The following is a 20,610-nucleotide window of genomic DNA, read 5'->3' on the forward strand; positions in this document are numbered from 1 at the left end:
TTGAGAGCTGGGCTGATTTATTTCTGGCTCAGTTGCAGTATATTTGAAACCAGAATAAAGCTAGAGTTAGTTTTCCTAAGGCTGAGCAGGTCTGTGTCGCCATTTGCTATAATTTCTAGCATGTCCTTTTAGTCCTGGACTTCAGGTCTTTCAAGTAGAAGAGCAGCCTGTGGTCTTTTCATCTTTCCCCTCACAGGAACCTCTAGGATTTTATTAATGGCTTAGCAAGACAAATTAACACAATTTGAAGTAATTATCTGGATGGGATGGGAAGCTACAATTTCTTTCAGCTCCCTTTTGTGTGGGGTTCAGGGTGAGAGATATTTGTTAACATGTACCAGTTTGGGAGGAATGATGTTTCTTTGATTGCGGTGCAAGCATATAAAGCAAGATTACAGCAGATAATCTTCAAAACTCAAACTTTCAGGAATTATCAGTAGGAACTGAATATTCCAGGAAGAAATATATTTATATGTACTTATTAAAGAAAACAAGTCTTTGTGAATTTACATCTACATACATACACAATTGCCATTAGATAAAAGATAAACCCCTCCCCCCATGACTTCAATTTATTTTGCCCCATAATAATTACTGAGCAACATGTTTCAATTTGTCTCTATGTCTGTATTATTCTGCCATGGATTCTGGAAGTGGGACTGGAAATGGGATTTGATGTTTACAGATAATAAATGAAGCAAGAAAATGAATACAGTAATGCAAACTTAGTATCAGAAATAAAATGGTAAAATATATACTTCTAAATGAATCTTTCAATATGATCAATGAAATAAATAAAGAGATAATACTGAAACATTTTTATTAAATATCACGTAATATAAATTTTCAAATTCCCATTTTCATTGGCAGCACCAAAAAGAAAAAAAGGTTTTTTTTTAAAAAAAAAATGAGGACAGCACCAATAAATCTGGACAAAGAAAAGCACCAATAATTCTGGATAGAGAAAAGCACCAATAATTTGGGACAAAGAAAAGATGATTTTGCTTATGTGAATCTAAGTAGTCCATATTTGTATTTTTAAAAAAGTCTGTCAATTGTATTGAGCTTTCATTAATTTCTGTAATGGGATTGGAAAATGAAGACACATTTTATTCAATTCCACCAGCCATTGAGTACCAAAGACTGTGTGCATGAGCATTTGAATATTCCTTAACAGTCATGAGGACTAGAAACTTGCTTTGTTTAGTGAAAACTAAAATTCTCAGTGCTGTAACTATTATCCTATATGTTCACATTTTCTTTCAAATCGCAAGACACCTGTTTTCTAACATTGATGTTCTGTGTAGTTCTAACTTTGCAAATAATTCCTGGTTATGCTGAATAGCCATTATAACCAGAAAAGAAGAGGAAAAAAAAATCCATGGGTTATTATGCTATTCTGGTGCTGAAATCTAATATGACAGTACCTTGTGTTGAAATACAAACAACATACTTTTGGTATAATCAGCCATTTCTGTAACACTGATAGAACACTCTTTTTATACTTAAGAGTAAAGCATAAAATAAGGACATTTAAATATGATTGCTCATTTGACAGTGATGAATATAAAAGATCTTATTATCCAACACACACTGAAAAGGCGAAAGGAATCTTTAGGCTTTGCCCTGTTTTTCTCTGCATTCAACAAAAGCTTCAGTTAATTTTTATTTATTGGCAGTAGTGCCTCAAGCACGTTTCAATTGCTGCAATCTGTTACAGTATTTATTCTTATCGTATCTTTGTAAGCAGGAACCTGCAGATGAATCATGCAATCTAGCTCTAGTATCTTCTTTACAAGGTTCCAACAAAGTGGCTGGTACAAGGCCAATAATGTTGGGGACTTTTGTGAGAGCCCCACTAACATGCTCCTCTACAGCAGTGTACTTGGAATAGCTCTTGCTAATTTCCACAGGACTCACGTCACAAAAACCTGCTGGTGGATGGTTCCCAAAGTATTTATTGAGCAGGAGAAACTGAGATATAAAAAAAACTCAACCCTCAGTCTCCACCAATAGCCCTGTTATTATTCAGAGACATTCTTCTCTCATCAGCTCCTCGAAAAAAATTGATTATATTTTCAGCTTCCTTCCTATAATATTCAACTTGGGGGAAATAAACCATGCCCTGTTTACGTTAAGCACCCCTTCTTTTGATTTATTTTAAGAACAAGGTATCCACTCAGGTCACATTGGAATACTGAAAAGGATGTGGGATATGACCTCCTCAATACACGTAGTTCTTGGCTATGTGGGATTTTTTTTTTAACCTGGGGTCATATTGCTTGCTGAGAAGGATTCTTCAGAGCATCCCAGTCGCTCTTGAGATTCTCTTGTTTATTCAGCTCAGGTGCCAGTTAAGAAGTGAAGCTCATTTTGCATTCAGAGCTATGCCTTATATTTTAGAGGTGATGCTCACAAATTAGAATTGATACAAGACCTGCAGCACTGCTTCCCATAGAAACTATGACTACAAACGCCATGTTGGGGAACCAAGTGGCACCAGTTAAAATAATCCTTACAGAAGATATCTAGAAATATGAAAAGAAAAGACACAGTGAATGTAGTCAATTACACTGAATGAATAGTTGGCTTTCCAAGTATATTGAATAAATATAAATGTAGCATTTAGAATAATTTTTTTATTTACTTGAAGCTTGGAAGGTGGGATATTTTAATTCACTGACCAATGTTTTTATTTAAATGGGTTATGAAAGTAAGAGAACAAAGTGTATAAATGCTTATATGTGATATAACATTACATAAGTATAATAAAAATGTTGCTAAAGAATTGTTGAAAAACATAAAACTATACTTTAGACCAGGGGTCGCCAACCTTTTGGACCTCAGGGACCACCAAACTCATAATTTTAGATCCCAGGGACCACTAACTGGTTTTGTGGGAATGGCCTAATTTGTGGATGTGGCTTGGTGGTCATGTGACTGTCTGGGCATGGCTTGTATGTAAATATTATAAATATTTATATAAATATTGAATTTTTTATAAAAAACAGAGCAACTTTTACCCAAAATCAGGCAAAGCAGGCAGATTGAGTTGCTCACAGAATCATTCAGTGATCTATCTATCTGCCATCGGGTAGCTCAGTCTCTCAAATTTGCTTGCCATGAGTCTGCACTGAATTTGCTTGCAAGCAAACCTTCAGTTCTAAGGGAGGTTCGGCTGTGCTTAACTAGAAAGCAAGAAATCCAACCATTTCCTGCTTCCTAGCTAATCTAAATCTCCCGGCAGAGCAGAACAGATGATGGTCGGAAAAAAGAAAAATAGCAACTTAGCAGACAAGTTTGCTGGGTAAGGAGTGAGTGGGCGGGAAGTGTTCCTGCGGGCCATGTGGGCTGAGCAGCCTTGTGTTTCTGTGCAACCTGGATTAATTGCTTTGGGGTGTGTGCTCTGGGGGTGAGATTTCTCTGTGGACCACCAAAATTTTCTCATGGCCCACGGGTTGGCGACCGCTGCTTTAGACAACCAAATAAGCTGCCAGACCTGTGATGTGATTGAAAATGAGTCATATGTATCTCATGACATACTGTGTCAGTATTGTGTGTGTGTGTGTGTGTGTGTACGTACTGTATATGTATTTGTGTGTACATGTGTGCATGCATGCCCCAGTTCTCATGATATATGTACATCTCTTGATGGAAAAGATTAAAGTGCTCACATACATGAATTTATCTCTCTTTCTCTCTGAATATGCTTGAGATGCTGTTTACTTTGCTCTGTGCAGAAGTTCATCTACTTGACAAGTAAAGTAATTTTAGACTGATCTTCACATTCTGAAATAGCTTCTTGAAGAAAGGAGAATCTCAGGATTTTTTTTTCCTGTTGGGGAGCTCATCTCAAAATCGTCTCCATCTTTCTTCAAATAATAGAAAGATGTTCTCTAATTCCCTTTGTTTTAAACTAAATCGTTCTGCAGCTAATTATGTACATAACCTACTTTTTCCATTTTTTCCCCCTATCTGAGATTCTGGTTTTGGATTTGCCCTTGAAAGTTATGATTGTACTTGAAGTCTCTAAATGCTCTTTGCCAAGCAGTCCTCGTGGAACACTCACAATATCTATCATATTGGTTCAGCAAGATCTCTAGAACCAAATTTTAAGCAGCCCTCTTCAATCTGACCCTTTTTATATGTGTTGGGATTGCACATCTCATGATTCCCAAGTAGCATTCAAAAGATATCCTATTGAGGAAGGGCTCTTTTAAAGACAAAAATGCAATTATAGAAAACTGTTTGACTCTACCTTTTGCTTCTGGAAGAGGGCAGAAGTTTATATTACAGGCTTGTGATGCAATGGGCTTCTGATGCAAGAGGCATCCGGTGGATGATCTCCCATTTGCTAGGCACTGAACAGACCTCACTTGTATGCCACCTCCACAGGTGACTGTGCACTGCAGGGTAAAACAAAGTTAATCAATATGGCTAACTACAACTGGACAGAAAGTCTTATGAAGATCTCCATATGGAAGTGGAACAACCAGTACAGGATCACAAATCTCTGCTGAGTTCACCAATGCATTTCCACTAAGAGGTTCTGGACAGTATTCAGCTATTTGTTCACAATAAAACCTTTCCATAAGAAGCTCAATCTTATATATGTTATCACATAGATAGGCAGATAGGTCCTGAGTGCGCAATTACTGGTTGGAGTGCCAGCTGTCTTCAAAAGTACCTGCATGGTTCAATTTCAGATATTAATATTTGCAAACCTATTAAGCTGTCACTTAATAAAACAAATATTGAACAACTAATCACATGGGTTTAAAAGAAATCTCTACAAATTAGCACACATCTAAAAGAATCCTTTTGAGGAAAAAGAAATATTCACTGAAGCAAATGTATCCATCTGTCTTAGAAAAAAAGATTCTTGTTGTGTTAAAAGAAAAAAGGATGCCTTTTCCAGAATTTCTAATTTGTCAATCATTGACAACTGTTTCCTTAGTATATTTGAATGGAAATATATGACTAAACCTAGAATCTCCTTAGATTAAACTGATTTTTCTTGATATTACTTAGTTAAAGTAATGCTACTTTTCTTTTATATGCTTACTTATTATGTCCTTCCAAGCAAATATATCATGAAACCTCAAAATGTACACTGCAGGGATCCTAAAAATAATGAATCCCTTTTCTCTTGTGAAATCTATGTGGTTGGAATTGAGAGAAACGTTTCTCCAGTTTTCCTGTATCCATTCTCCACCTAGACACAATAACCACAATCACAGTGCTCTGCTGCACACAGGTGCTTCCTCTTCTTCTAGTACAGTACTACCAAGCCAGCTATTCCATATCCCCCTTCTGCTGTATTACAGTATTATTTTACAACACACACACAAAAACACAAAATGTAGGTCACAATTTGTGAAATTCTGTAAATGAAACAGGATAATCGCACAATATATCTCGAGTCTAAAATTATCATCTTTAAGGTAATAAAGGTGATGAGGATAATGCATTGGCAGAATGTGAAAGAGGGAAGTCAAAAGTGTTATTAAATTATATTAGTCAAGGCACAGATGTTGCCCTTCCCAAACAGATATAAGCTGCCTTAAGTATTTCCACACCAGGACTTTCAGTCCTGCTTAATTGCATTGTTTTTCTTTAATGGAATGAAATGAAAATGGAGAATCTGCACAGTGTTTAATATAAAATTAAGTTAACCTGCATGCTCCTCTCCATGGCAGGATTATTTTGTAATGCTTATTTGTGTAAATTTATTCCTGGGTAATAAAAGGGTAATGTTTGAAGCCTCAGACAGATTTAAAGTTTCTTATTGATCCAGTCTAAAGGAGTAGTGTTTTCTGTGCGATCTGTGTTAAAGAGAATTCTTTAGATCAAATAATCTATTATTTCACAGAGAAGGGGAATTATTTAATTTTAACTTTGCTCATTCTACTGCAACAACTTTCAAGAAAACATGGGGTGCAACGATTCCTATGAGCCCTGAATAACAAAATAAAAGTCAGCAGCTTTGAGCCAAACTTGTCATTGTATGAGGTGAAGCTAAATCTCATATCAGACCAAAGTCAAGAGGTTGGGGGATGATTCAATTCTTTAGAAAGCCATCTGTTGAGTTGATAAACAGCCAACTCCATTTTTAAAAAACAATAAATCCAAGATTGGGAAGTAAAGGAAGGGAGAAAGATGGAATCAAACTACTGACAGTTCTTATTTTTTAATAATGAAAAATTGTTCAATGGGTCTTCTAATCAGAATTCTTCAAATGAATAAATTGCTAAAAAGAATTCTAAATGTATCTCATCTCACATCTCATAATGAAGATGATTTAGGAACAATGTCTAAATCTAAAGGTTCATCATAGTTAAACCAACCTCCTAGCAATTCAGTTCCATCCTTTCAGTGATCCTAAGCAAGATGACTTGAGGAAAAGCAACATTTCCCCTCTACATCCAGTGATCTTCCAATACCAGAGATATGCCAGAGAGTGTTGGTATGGTGGTCCCTGTCATGGGCTGAGAAACGTGTCTCCTCTCTGTATTCCATCAGTATTGCCCACTTACAGTAAGTAAGGAAAGGGGAAGATTCTTTTATATGGGAGTCTATCTTCCTTTGCATAATGCCTCCCCAATTTGTTTGCTCAAAATGTTAGAAGGTGTAATAGTACTGGAGCAACTATAGCTGCAAATAGCATATAATTCTGGTCAGAGTTAACAATGTTGCAAGCATAAATAAAGTGAAATAATAAAACAAAATTTACAGATAATCCTCAATTTATGACTGTTTACTTGATGATTCAAAATTACAGTGGCCACCAAAAAAGTGTTTTATGGTTTGTACTTGCACTTAGAACCGTCGTACCAACCTTGAGGTAATATCAGTGGTGGTATTTTACCGGTTCTGCCTGGTTCTGCTGAGCCGGTAGCAGCGCTGAGCAGTGGAGACCAAACTGGTTCTCTCTGCTGCTCTGCTGTTGGGTCCACCCACCCGGGCTCCCATACTCACCTTTATCCTCTGCTTTTGAAGCTCAGCTGCTTTGCATGGCACAGAAGAGTGCTGCACGGCAGCTGCTGAAGTGACCGGGATCATGCAGGCTTGCAGGAGGTGAATTAGAATGCCTCTACATCTGCACAAAGTACACATTTGGTGTGCGCACGCACGCAAAGTGTGTGCACACGTGCAAAGCACGCCCACCAAGCCAGGGCCACCGAACCGATGGTAAAAATAATTGAATCCCCCCACTGGGTAACAGGATTGTAATTTGAGTGCTTGGTGATTAGATTGCATTTACAAATGGTTGCAGAATCCTGTGACCATGCGATAGCAATTTGCAACCTTTTTAAAAAAAAGTCCATTGGGAAGCTGGATTTGCTTTATGACCACATCAGTGCTTAATGACTGAGGTGATTTGCTTTGTGACTGCCAAAATAATAATAATCATAAAATCGAGTTTGGTCATGTGATGACTATAGTTACAACTGCACCAAATTCTGGTTCTAATTGTGGTTGTAAGCCAAGAATTATGTATATAGTATAACGAAAACAGAATCTAAAAGAATCTGGTTTTAATATTGCAGCACCTGTTGCCTTGAAACTAGACACTCTTTATCCTCCAGAATTGCATATTGCTCCTATAAAGGAAATCCTATACTTTGATACCCCACCTCCACAAAAAGAGAAAATATTAGAATAATTTCTGGTGGCCTCAGACTGATTTAATTCATGTGTTTACCTTGATTCAATCCTAATTAAATAGGTTTTTCTCCCCAAAGTGCAAATGAATCCCATACTGAATCTTGGAATCAGAACTTACTCCTAAAAGCCAAGCTAAGAATAACAAAACAAATATAACTTATCTTTGTATTGTTCTTAATTTTTCTTTTAAAGAATACTGGAATAAGTCTCAATATTGTCTCATACTTGGCAGATATCTTACAAATATGACTTGGTCTCCTTTATTGCAAATAAGAATGAAACCCAATGAAACATTTGGCCGACTGAGGGAAAGCCAAGACTGTAGTCCCCCTCTTATATCTGACAATAGTTTAAATGTAATTTGAACATCCCATAGTAGATTGAACATTTGAATAGCCTTCCTGTGAATGAAAATGTTCATCTTTGCTTGATGCTTGGCAGCTTTGAAGCCCAATAGTTTAAATAGCTGCAAATTCTAGGTTGAAAGTAAATAAATCTTACCTTAACTTACAAAAGCAAATGCTATATATCGTAATGTTGAAAAAATGATTTGGATCATTAGCTATAGAAACTATTCAAAGAAAAAATATTCACTAATACATGTAAAATAGTTAAATTAGCTGAATTGCCAAGAGGAAATGTTTCACTTAACGGCACATGGTTCTCCAGAGCCTTTAACAGAATTTTGCCTACACCATATAGGAAAGGGTGTTGCATCTTATTCTATTTCATATATTAAAAAATTGAAAAAATGGGGAATGCAAGTGATGACAGTTCTTGGGAAAAGCGACATTTATTAGATTTTGATCTGCATTCCAGCATTGAATATCTAACGGAACAGATTCAAATGAGCTCCCTCCAGTGGATAATAGCCACCACCAGGCTATGCTTTCCTCTCAGTTCGAGCCTGCCCCTCAGGTAACCTTAAGCTAAATCAGAGGGATCCAAACATTGGGATTCACAGACTGGTGACACGCACAACTCCAACTGGTTTGTGGGAGGACTGCTCCTTCCATCTGCCCACAGGGCCATTTCTATTTCTACTTCTGGAGATATCAAAATCTCCCCAGGAAACTTACCCCACTGCTACTTTTAGGTCCAACTAGCAACACTGTCCTCCTGGAATACTTGTGGCTATTTCTACCAATCACATTTTTGCTGAGTTTATGCAAGGAATAAAATCTAGGGAAACAAGAGATCCTTCACCCTCCTTTCTCTACCCTTTATCTCTGCACACCAGCAAGCTCTAATAGCTGGAGCTTGAATTGAATCCAGAGTAAATTCAGTTTGAGCAAGATTTAGGATTTTTCTTTAAGCATCCTGCTTCTCTACACATATTCTGTATAGCTCAGTGGGAAGGATGATGCTACATGTAACATAGTTGATGGTATCTTTACAACATTATTGTTATATGTTAGACTCCTAATGCTTTATATTTTAAATGGCTGTGGCGAAAGAAAGCAAAGAGAATACCATCAGTGATAGGTTCCTTGATTGCAATCCCAAAACATCCGGAGCACTGCTTGAACACCATCTACGTTGACAAAATCACCAGTCAATTGCAAAAGTCAGCTTTACACGCTTACTTGCAATGATATCTTTAACAGACTCAAACAATATCTGCCTATCCCAGGTCCATGGGAAAGAATTGCTAGGTAGTTAAAAATGCCAAATCTAGTCTAGACTTCTGGCTGACTCTGTGACAAACTAATAATAATTAACTTAATCTGAAGAAGCAGTAGTCTTCCTCAAATATTGCAGCAGCACACAATTGCCTAACAGCATCCAAAATATAGCCCCAAATATCCCCTCTTCAACTATTTGTCTGCAGGGAGTTTAGGACAAATGCTAAAATCCAAGTTCTCTTGCAAGCAAATAGCAAGTAATTAATTCAGTTAAGCTTCCTGTGTTGATTTTATTTAGAATTCTGTTTATATGATTGATACTTTACTGTACTTTATTATATGCCCCCTTTCTCAGTAACCCCTTTTGTACAAGTTGATTTGGCTAAAAAGTAAAATTCTAATGGAAAATTTCCGCATCAGTTTTCCCACATGCAAAGTACAAGATTTGTTCAGTTGTTACTTTTTCTTGACAGTTACTTTTTCTTGAAGTGGGCTGAAGGGAGAAATCTTTGGTAGAAGGGATAAGAAGTCTGCAGCCAGGCAGTAAAGAATCTGTCCAAAGGTTTAGCCTGATGGGACAGCATCCTATAAATACCTTAGAAGTATTGTTGCCAGTGAAATTTCAAGTCAACCTTTCCTGGTCTTTTCATTATTCACTTTGGTAACATATTGAGTCATCAATATGCCACCTGGAGCCCTGAAGTAGGGCTTGCCACCAGTAGTCTCCAGGCTGAAAAAGGTCAACAATTTATGTATCATATCATCCTGACCAGGATGGCAGAATTGTAATCCAATTCAGTATAATAGTTAAAGAAAATGTCTCCTGCTCCCCAATTGATGAATCAGATGTCTTCTGACATTTACAGTCTTAGCATATATTAATTCTTCTTCTTCTTCTTCTTCTTCTTCTTCCTCTTCTTCTTCTTCTTCTTCTTCTTCTTCTTCTTCTTCTTCTTCTTCTTCTTCTTCTTCTTCTTCTTCTTCTTCTTCTTCTTCTTCTTCTTCTTCTTCTTCTTCTTCTTCTTCTTCTTCTTCTTCTTCTTCTTCTATTATTATTTCTTTTATTCATTAAACATGAAATTCAGTCACCCAAACATTCAAAAATGCATCACAAATACCACTGATTGGTGTTAATGGTTGATAAGGGTTGCTGCCAGCATTCTAGATATCAACCAAGTACCTTCTTAAGATGTACAATGTTCTGAGTAGCACAGTTTTTTGCAGTTTCACTGGTGTTATTGCAGGAAGCAATAATGATGTGTTTTGTAAAATTCTTGGACATGGTACCAAGTGCCCCGATAACAATGGGTATCACTGTTACATGTTTCATCCATAATTGAGTAATTTCAATGGCCAGGCCGTGATATTTTGTGATTTTTTCCAGTTCTTTTTTTTAACTCTGGCATAGCAATATCAATAAATTGCATGCTTTGGCCCTCAACAACTGTAATATCTGGCATGTTGTGTTCCAAGTAGCGATCCGTCTGTATTCGACAAGATCTTCACCGTCTCATTCTCAACAACCTTTTTCACTTTATGTCCCCATGACCTTTCGGATACAGGTAGGGTGTATTTTTTACATAATGACTAATTTAGCAACTTGATCATGTCTGGCTTTGTAGTCAGTTTGTGCGATTTTGCTGCACTCACATATTAAGTGTAAAACAGTTTCAACTTTGTCATTGCAAAGTCATCAGTTTGAATTGTCAGTGGATTTTTGTATCTTTGCTTTCATGGCATAAGTTTGTAGTGCTGGCTCTTGAGCAGCAAGTATTATGATTATTGATCACTGCACAGTCAGCCAGATGTTCGGACTGGGTTTGGCATTTTTTATCTATTGAGTCCTTACCAAGGACCTGAGATAGACAGATCTGGGTTTGATGGTATTACAGATATTGTCTCAGGATGGAAGCCATTCCAAGTAAAGCCGCAATTGACTGATGGTGAATTTGTCAATGCCAATGGTGTTCAAGTGGTGCTCCAGTTGTTTTGGGATTATACCCAAGGCACCTATTACTATTAGTACCACCCTTGCTTGCCTGTGCATAGTCATTCTGTTTCTATTTGTAAGTCTTTGTATTTTGTTATCTTCTCCAGTTCTTTCTCTTCTATTCTGCTGTCTCCAGGCAGTGCCACATCCACTATGCAAACTTTTTTTGTCTTTCTTATCGACAATTATTCAGTCTGTGGTGTTATCTGACAGATGCATTGTTGTAATTTTTGTTATTGTTATTTATATACCCTGACTCTGAATTTGAAATTATACATCATTGCCAATGGTTTTTAGTAAACTTCTACTTCATGAATTGTGGATGTTGTGGACTTCTGCCTATTTCTGCCCACACTCCATTTCATTTGAACTATATGATTATGAAGGAACTATACGTTTATGAAGAATATATTTGCGCTACAGGTATGAATCTAGGACATTGGAACCATTGAAAGAAAAAATGATAAATGAGACTTAGCATGAAACTTAAAATATTTCAGAGTTACCTATATCCTTTACCTGAGACCAAGAGGAGGAAAACCAGCTGCCTTGATTTATTGATAAATATGCAGAGTACATGTAACAAGGATGTAGGATGCAAACTTTTTCCATCTCTATGTTTGGTTTCTGAAGATAAGAACATTTTTTAGCAGCAAGTTCTCGATACTTTCCAGAAATATATTTTTCAGCACAGTTCAGTGTTCTTCTCTGTATTCCCTTTCCACATGTCACAGAGCACTGAAAAGAGAATTTAATAACAACAATTAGGGAAAAGCAAGATAGTCCCTTGTTTCATTCCATGTCAAGCATTGTGCCTTTTCAAGTCAATATAAATTTTATTTTATTTTGACTTTGATCAGACATATGGGCAACCTGAGAGTGATTCCAAATTCAGTAGGTTACTTTTCAATTCACTTAATTGGAGTTATCTGTTCCAAACAACACGTCCTCTTCTAATATATTTCATTCCAGCTGTTCATCCTTTTTTCTTTTTCAATTCTACAGCCATTATATATGGGTCATAGTAACTGGCACTTTTTCTTTCTCATGTGAGTCTCAGTAGAGGTAAAACCAAGTTCCAAACACAGGAGGATAATAGGCAAACAACAAAGATTATAGAGCAAGTTTCTTAAAACTTTGGATTGTATCGTTTACAGAGTTCAACTCTTTTTAGAGTTGTGGTTCATATAATAGGAAGCTAAGCAGTGGTGGGATTCATTTCTTTTTACTACTGATTCTGTGAGTGTGGCTTGTTGAGTGTGGCAGGGGAAGGATACTGTAAAATCTTCAGTCAGAGGTGGCATTTACTGGTTTTCTAAACTACTCAAAATTTTCGCTACCGGTTCTCCATAACTGGTCAGAATCTGCAGAATACCACCTCTGAAGCTAAGCACCTTGCTCTAAATAGTTTGGCAGCAGCTGGAAGCAAACTGTTACTATTACATCTGGTTTATCATATTTGAAGACTTCTGAGCATGTATTGAATTGGCATTTGCTTAATATTGTTATACAGTGGGCAAAGTAGATTCCTAAGTACAGCTAGTCCTCAGTTTAAGAATGAGATCCATTCCCAAGGTCTGTCCTTATGTCAAATTTGTATATAAGCAGGAACAGTATTATACCACAAGGTTGTGTAATCAGCTTGAACCATTGTGTATTTAGCAAATTTTGCTACAATAGGCTCTGTTTTAACTGGGTCATTCTGAACCAGGGCATTCTTAACCTGGGGATAGGCTATGTTTAAATACCTTAGACCAGCTGTCCCCAAGCTTTATGGCTTGGCAGCCCGACTGGTGTGGGGGGGAGAGGGGAACCAGACCACTGCTCATGCGAGTTGAGTTGCACATGTATATGCTGGCCCACTATTTGCGCAAGTCAAACTGCGTATGTGCACGTATGTGCCAACCAGCCGCTCGCTCAATCTGGTAGTGGGTTGCAGCCCGGCGGTTGAGGAGCCCTGCCTTAGACTGTTGCTTTTACATGCTATTGATGTTCCAGTTATAATGTCTGTTTGGTCGGTATACAGGACAAGTTTGGTTTGGAATATTTTTTTTTCATTGCAACAAAATGTTGTAATAACAAGCAAGCTTCACTGGAAGTTAGTGAAAAGATTCAAGGAACGTTGACACATAGTGAGATGGAAATAAGAATGTTGTTTAGCATTAATGGGTAAAACTCTCCCTTGGACAGGGTTTTCAGGATGTTAAAATTAAACAAATATGAGACAAAAAATACATTCTTGTTCTAACAGAAGAGAATATGCATACCTCAGGATTGAACTGTTTGAGTAATTAAATTTCTGCAAGAAACAACCAAGTTCAAGAACACCAAGGACTCCATAGTTATCTTCTCATGAATGGAAGAGATAGTATATGTGTATTTTTTTACGGTAAAAAATGTTTTCTCACCTCAGTCCATGCAGACACAAACCACTGAAGTTTCTTATTTTTATAGCATCGTTTCATGAGGCAGGTTTCTTGCATCTTTGGTTTCAGTTCTGCGGCACAAGCAACATCGGGTAAAATTTGATCCCAGCGAGAGGAAGAGAAGCTTTTGCACAAAATGGTTCTTTTCCTCCAGCCTTTCCCACAAGTTCGAGAGCACTAGTAGTGTAGAATGGACAAAGAACATGATAGCAAAATGTTTCTCAAAAATAAGAGAAAAGAATTTGAAGTAAATAAAATATGTAGCAGTTTGGGGTGTCTTATATACTTTGCTTTTTCCAGCAGAATATTCTTATGTTCTCATAATATGTAGAATAGAATTGAAGAAGAATAAAATTCCCATTTAGTCCAGCATCATATGGAAGGAAAGTTTGCAAGCATGGCATCAGGATAACAAACCTTCTGCATTATTTCTAAATTTATATTACAGCATATAAATATAAATGATACTAATTCTTATTTCTTAGTCTGATTTCTTTTAAACTGAAAAATGCTTACTTTAAATAATTTTAAAAAACATACTGGAATTAAATTCACCATATTAAATTGATCATAGCAGAGTATAGGTGCATTTCTATCTAAAGTGTATTATATTTTAATTGCTGTTAAAAGTTGCAGGTGATTTAGATACGTGTAATATCTGATGACAAGCTACATTTCCAGTAATGAATTCTGATATAACTTTCCCTGAGCTGTCTTTCTCATACCACGTGGGAGGGAAAGATCCCTCTTTGCCCACTTCCAGCAGACTGGTATTCAACTCTGCCAAAGTGTGACTGGTTATCAATTATGATATAATGAGTTTCAGAAGGTCTATTACAAATTCTATCCAAGAAATCAAAGTTACCCTGAAATACATGTAGTTATTTATTCATGTGCTGGATGTAATTCTGAAGTTTACAAGTGTGAATTTAATGTACCTCAGACCATGGCCCGGTGCTCCATGTAGGTGGACATCTTTGCGTGTTACATAGTTCCCTGGTGACTGGGGCAGGGATTTGACAAAGGGAGTCTGATACTCTTTCTGGCTCGTATTGAATTCTCTGCATGCAGTGAACATCCCGAAACCTCTCTCCTCCGCCACAAGTCAAGCTGCACCCACTCCAGTTCCCAACAGACCAGCTAGAAGAGGGTTAAAAAAAAACCACACACACACACAGAGTTTGCAACTTGCAGATCTGAGCTCGTCTAACCCAGTATAGGGAGAATTTGATTTATTTGTAGGGATCACACTTGTACCACAGCTTTTCTCCAAACATTTAAGAGCTCTATTTATGGCCACAACTGAGCCCAAAATTTCTCTTGCTGAGCAAGGCACTTGTTAAGTGAGTTTTGAACCTTTCTTGCCACAGTGACTCACTGCAGTAGTTGAGTTAGTAATATAGCTATTAAGTGAATCTGGCTTTCCCATTGATTTTGCTGGTCAGAAGTTTGCAAAAGATGATCCCATGATGTTGGGGTACTGCAGCTGACATAAATACATGCCATCATCCAAATTTTGATCACATAACCATGGGGATGCTGCAGTGGTTGAGGTGATAAGTCACTGTTTTCAGTGCTGTTATAACTCTGAACACCCACCAAAGAAACTATTGTTAAGTCAACGACTACCTGTATTTTATTTTCTCCTTATGATAAGAGAGTAAGCAAAAGACACCCACGTTCAGTATATTCCATAAGTTCATGAAACCTCAGGTGTTATTTCAGATTGTTTTTAAGTTTCCATTGTTTTAATACTAACTCACATCATATAATTTGGAGAGTGGGGAAAAAGAGAAATGAAAAAGAAGAAAAGAAAGAAAAGAATACAGCAGATACAGATTATTACTCTTTAATGATGGAAATATGTCACGTTTCTAAACATAAATCTGACATTCTGAAATGTATTATGTAAATTAATATATTGCAATAGTGAAATCAATGTAATTTGATTTAAATCATTTCTTTTGTCCCTACCAATTTTTAAATTTTGATTTTTGGGGGCAAGCAGGAAACTTTTGACAATAATTATAGTATAATAGCACTCACAATATGTGCAGATACTTTACCACAACGAACAGCAATGTGTACATAATTAAGAGCATGATATAAGAGCCAGAGATCCTTGAGACAGTTCCTTCTTATATATGAAGTCAGTGGATGATTACATGCTCTGAAAGGATTACATGACACTGAAAGGATGCCTCAGCAGATGGCAGCAAATGGCTAACCTGGACTAATCTGAAAGCTAAGCAGGGTTGGACCTGATAAGTATGTGAGTGGAAGATTACCAGAAAATGCAAAGTTTGTAGGTTACACTGGGAGTTTGAAAATACAGTTCCAGAAAAGACAATAGCAAAACCCTTCTGTATTGCTTTCAAGAAAATCAGAAGACTGTCTCCGTGCAACCATCCAAAGCTTGACTTGAAGGAGATTGTATCTCCTAACTGGAAAAAAAAAAAACCCAAGGCATTTCTCTTCCTCACACCTATAATATTTCTTAAAATATGAAATATTGTTGCTTTTCTATTTCAAATACAACATCATAGAAACAAAATACAGATTATATTGTTTATGCCTCATCCTAATCTTGCTATAGGAGAAATACAGATAGTCATTATGACCACAATTGAACCCAATATTTCTTTTGCTAAGGAAGGCATTTGTTAAGTGAGTTTTGTCCCATTTTATGACCGTTCTTGACACAATTATTAAGTGAATCACTGAGGTTGTTAAATTAGTAGCACAGTTAAGTGAATCTGGCTTCCCCATTTACTTTGCTTATCAAAATGTCACAAAAAGTGATCACATGACCCTGGGACACGGCAACCATAATAAATATGACCTGCTGCCAAGCATCCAAATTTTGATCATGTGACCATGTGGATGCTGCAACAGTCGAAAGTTTGAAAAATGGTCATAAGTCACTTTTTTCAGTGCTGTAACTTTGAATGATTACTAAATGAACTGTTGTAAGTTGAGGACTACCTGTAATTCAGTGCTGACAGAGCTTTCACCATATATTGGTAAGTAAATTTACCAGGGTTCAGACTTGTTTTGCTACCTATAATAGTCTCATCCATGTTTTGCTTTTGCTGCTGTATAAAGGAATGAATATGCAATTGCAGGGGAAAAAAATAAAAGATACACTTTTGTCACATTTTCCCCAGTTCTTCTGTTTGAACAGATGTTTAACTTACTGACCTTAGGGGCAGGTTTCAGACTCCTCCAGGAATCTGCTTATGCTCTTTTCCCTTTTCCCAAGTTACTGCCCAATATCAAACCTTGGCATGGAAAAGACGGGGGCTGATGACAGGTGATTGGCAAAGAGCATGGAAAGACAGACTCCTGGAACAGTAACCCAAGCCCTCAGTTAGTGATCTAAAACATTCCCATCAACATTTTTAGATTCTTCACAGTTCCTTTTTAATTTTAACAATTCAGTTCATTTGTACCCTATAATAACTTGATAGAGCATGTGAAGGCTCTATTAATTCCTATCAACACATTGTATTTTGTGGACTACAATAATAAACTCAACCCCAGGATTGGAATTGTTAGTATTTATAAATATCACACAGAAGAAACAAACTGGCCTTCCTTACTCCCTCCCTTTGTTCCACCCATCCATCTTTGACACTTAAAATATGTTTTTAAAATCATTGTTGAAGGAACATTCGGATGAGAACAAAGATTGATAGGTACAGCTTTATGTGACTACTGTTCATTCTGGACACTTGCACCTTTTTCCCTTCTAATGGTGGCTAGAAAATGTTGGGAAATGTTGAGATGCAAGAGAAAGCCATCCTACAATTTATGAGGACAACATAAGGAATTCTTATAATGCAAACTTTGTCACCAATTAAATTATGTACGTTCTAAGAGAAGAAGCCATGATATGAGAAGGAGGTGTACCTCTCTTTCAAGGATAAGGCCCATACTTAGCCTTTGGAAAATGCTGACCAAAAAAATAACAGGATAAAAATTAAATGTGATGCTATGATCACTTACCAATTATGCATTGACTGTTTTCTTTTTTCTAGACTAACAAAAGCTATAGTTTGCTAAAAAAAAAAATGCTGTGTGTGTGTGTATGTGTGTCTGAGGAAGTCATGTAGTCTTGTGACCTCAGATTGTACAGTTTTCCACTGAGGCTCTAAACCAAAGAGGTCATTAGAAGGGGACTCCTGTTGCTACAGAAAACCTCACAGAATACAGGTAGTCCTTGACTTACAACAGTTTGTTTCATGACCTTTCAAAACTACAACCGCACTGGAAAAATGACTTATGACTGTTTTTCACATTTATGACCAAGGTCATGTGATCAAAATTCAGACACTTGACAATCGACGCATATTTATGATGGTTACAGTCTTCCAGAGTCACGTGATTACATTTTGTGACCTTCTGACAAGCAAAGCCAACGGGGAAGCCAGATTCCCTTAACAGCTGTGTTACTAACTCAACCAGTGCAATGATTCACTTAGCAACCATGGCAAGAAAGGTCATAGATGGGGTGTAACAAATGTCTTACCTAGCAACAGAAATTTTGGGCTCCATGTTGGTTGTATGCCATTTGGGAATGCGAGTAAAATTCTGCAATAAAGGAAGGTTCAAACGCAATCTATGTTTTAAATACACTGCATATGAATGTACTAAAATGCAGTCATGGCATCAATCACCAGAAGCATAACAATAATGCTCATTTACTTACAAATTGTTATTCAAGCTATGAGATACCCGTATGCTGAACATAAGAGGAAAAATGTTGCTGTATTTAAGTGACTTTTAGCATCTATATTACCTCAGTTTCTGATGACTGTATTAGACTTTATGGTAAGTCTAAACTCATATGCATATTTATAAGAAAAAAGAAAACGAATTGAAATTAAGAAGACCTACATGATTTTATTTGTTTTTTAATGAAATACTAAGATTAGCGTGGGAATAGACTGACGTGGAAGAAATATGGAGCAGTCAGAAAAAAAGCACCATGTTCTGTCTGGACCTGTAGAATGCAATGGAATACTTGAATATCCCTCCCTTCTATGGGGTATCAGTAATTTAAAACATTGTTTATTTTGGCTTAGAACCAAACAACCTGATAAATTATATGTTTTTAGAAAATCTCTCTCTCTCCCTTCCTCCCCCCGTGTACTGAAAAATACAGTAATACATATTCAGCTAGCGTACAATAAGAAAAGTATCCAAGAGAGTCATCAGCTTCAAGGAACTTATTACAAAAAAGCTTCTTCAGAGTTGTACAAAAGAAATGCAAGTTTACAATAAAGGATGTAGAAAAAGAGCTCTGAAAGAGGTTAATACCATTTTAAGTTCAGAATTTTTTTAAAAAAAATTCCCAATTAACAAAATTGCAGAATGAAGAAAATGGCTGAATTGCTAAATGATAAAAGAATTAAAGGATTAGGACATTGAAAAGAAGCTGAGAAAATTATTTTCATATTTTTTTCTAAATCAGATATGTTGATCATTGGTGCACCACCAGTGACTAGATTCAATGGTCTAAATTCAGACAATAAACTAATGCTGAATCCTGACAAGAGTTGTCTGAATGAGAGATTCTTATATCTAGATTTGGACTTCAACCTATTGCAGAAGGAAATGAACTTCCCCAGAAATACCTTGACTTAATTTTGTCATTTGAGACTTTAGTAGCCTTGATAGCTAGGAATGACTTCCATCAGCCTAGCTTAGTTTGCTAAAGAAGTGATATAGTTTGACCCCAATTATTTATGTTCTCACAACATTCTAATTAGAGAAGCTGATGCATACCACATACTATCATTGCCTTAAATAACTTGAGTTCCACACTTCTGAAGGAGCTCTTCCAGAGGTGGGTTGAACATACTTTAACAACTGGTTTGCCTAGTGCAGAACCGAAACTGTGAGTGTGTGTGCGCGCACGCCCTCTTCGTGCATTAGAAAAGTTTTAATTATTATAGTATTTACATTTGCCTTTTATTGCTGCTTGCTAATATGGATGTATTAGGTTCATTTTTACACATTTTAAAATTAATTTAATTTTCTTCTGCTGTGAGATGAAGAGCATTATTAAAATACATTCTAAAAATTAGCAATGGATTATAATGTACACATTCAGAATCAGGTTTTCCCATCCTTTTCTATTACAATCCCCCATGTAATAGAAATGGAGGAGTTCCTCACTGAAGCCAGGTCCAGCTAGAATAGAGTGATGCTTTAGTTCCTCTTCCTGTGATGGTCTCTATGGTGAAAATTGCCGGTAAGAAAGAAACGAGTTCTCAGGAAGAATTAGACCTGATGAAATCTTGCCTCAACCTGTGGAGTAGGGGGCAGGAGAAAGTGGAACTTTTTAAATGAACATAGTTAAAATTAGGCTGCAAAATATACACTGGGCAACACAAAAGTAACCCAAGAAAGTTCTGCATGTTTTTAGAGCTGTCAATCATGCACCACCAGCAGCACTAATGGATTTAATTGGAATTCTATCTTCAGCTTGTAATATTATATGAGGAGAACATAACATAAATGTTTATGGTAGACATTTTGGGGGCATGCTCAACAACTAAATAACTGGCTTAAGCCTAGCTAGTGTAAATCTCACATTTATAAATTTAATGTGTTAGCTCAGTTAGTTTAAATGCTCAAAACTTGGAGAACAGCCAACTTTGGAGCTTGTGGCCATGAATTCTAAAATATCTTATGCACAACATAGAAATGATGTCTGGAGGTTCCAGACGGTATAGCAATGTCTCTTTTAACTTGACAGACAGCATATAAATGAGGTAACCCACTATATCTGCATAAGGAATTATAAAATAACTGCTTGTGTATTTCTGGTATGTGCTGAAACTAAATAGCTGTTTTGCTATGATGATTCATTGGCTTGAATTCTATGGCATTT

The 20,610-nt window shown here is 36.7% G+C and overlaps 1 protein-coding gene across 1 annotated transcript in view; it reads right to left on the minus strand.

Moving 5' to 3' along the window:
• Positions 1–904: 904 nt before the first annotated feature.
• Positions 905–20,610, minus strand: part of ADAMTS16 (ADAM metallopeptidase with thrombospondin type 1 motif 16) — an 82,069-nt gene continuing 62,363 nt past the window's right edge. The window contains exons 19-23 of the mRNA XM_026701010.2: positions 14,648–14,849; positions 13,692–13,886; positions 11,803–12,021; positions 4,259–4,406; positions 905–2,528 (exon numbers count right to left, since the gene is read on the minus strand). Coding sequence (XP_026556795.2) covers positions 2,413–2,528; positions 4,259–4,406; positions 11,803–12,021; positions 13,692–13,886; positions 14,648–14,849 — 880 coding nt within the window. The 3' untranslated portion in view covers positions 905–2,412. The remainder of the gene's footprint in view (positions 2,529–4,258; positions 4,407–11,802; positions 12,022–13,691; positions 13,887–14,647; positions 14,850–20,610) is intronic.

The sequence above is a fragment of the Pseudonaja textilis genome, chromosome 3 (assembly GCF_049901715.1).
Source record: "Pseudonaja textilis isolate UNSWEBS1 chromosome 3, rPseTex1.2, whole genome shotgun sequence".
Classification (NCBI taxonomy): domain Eukaryota; kingdom Metazoa; phylum Chordata; class Lepidosauria; order Squamata; family Elapidae; genus Pseudonaja; species Pseudonaja textilis.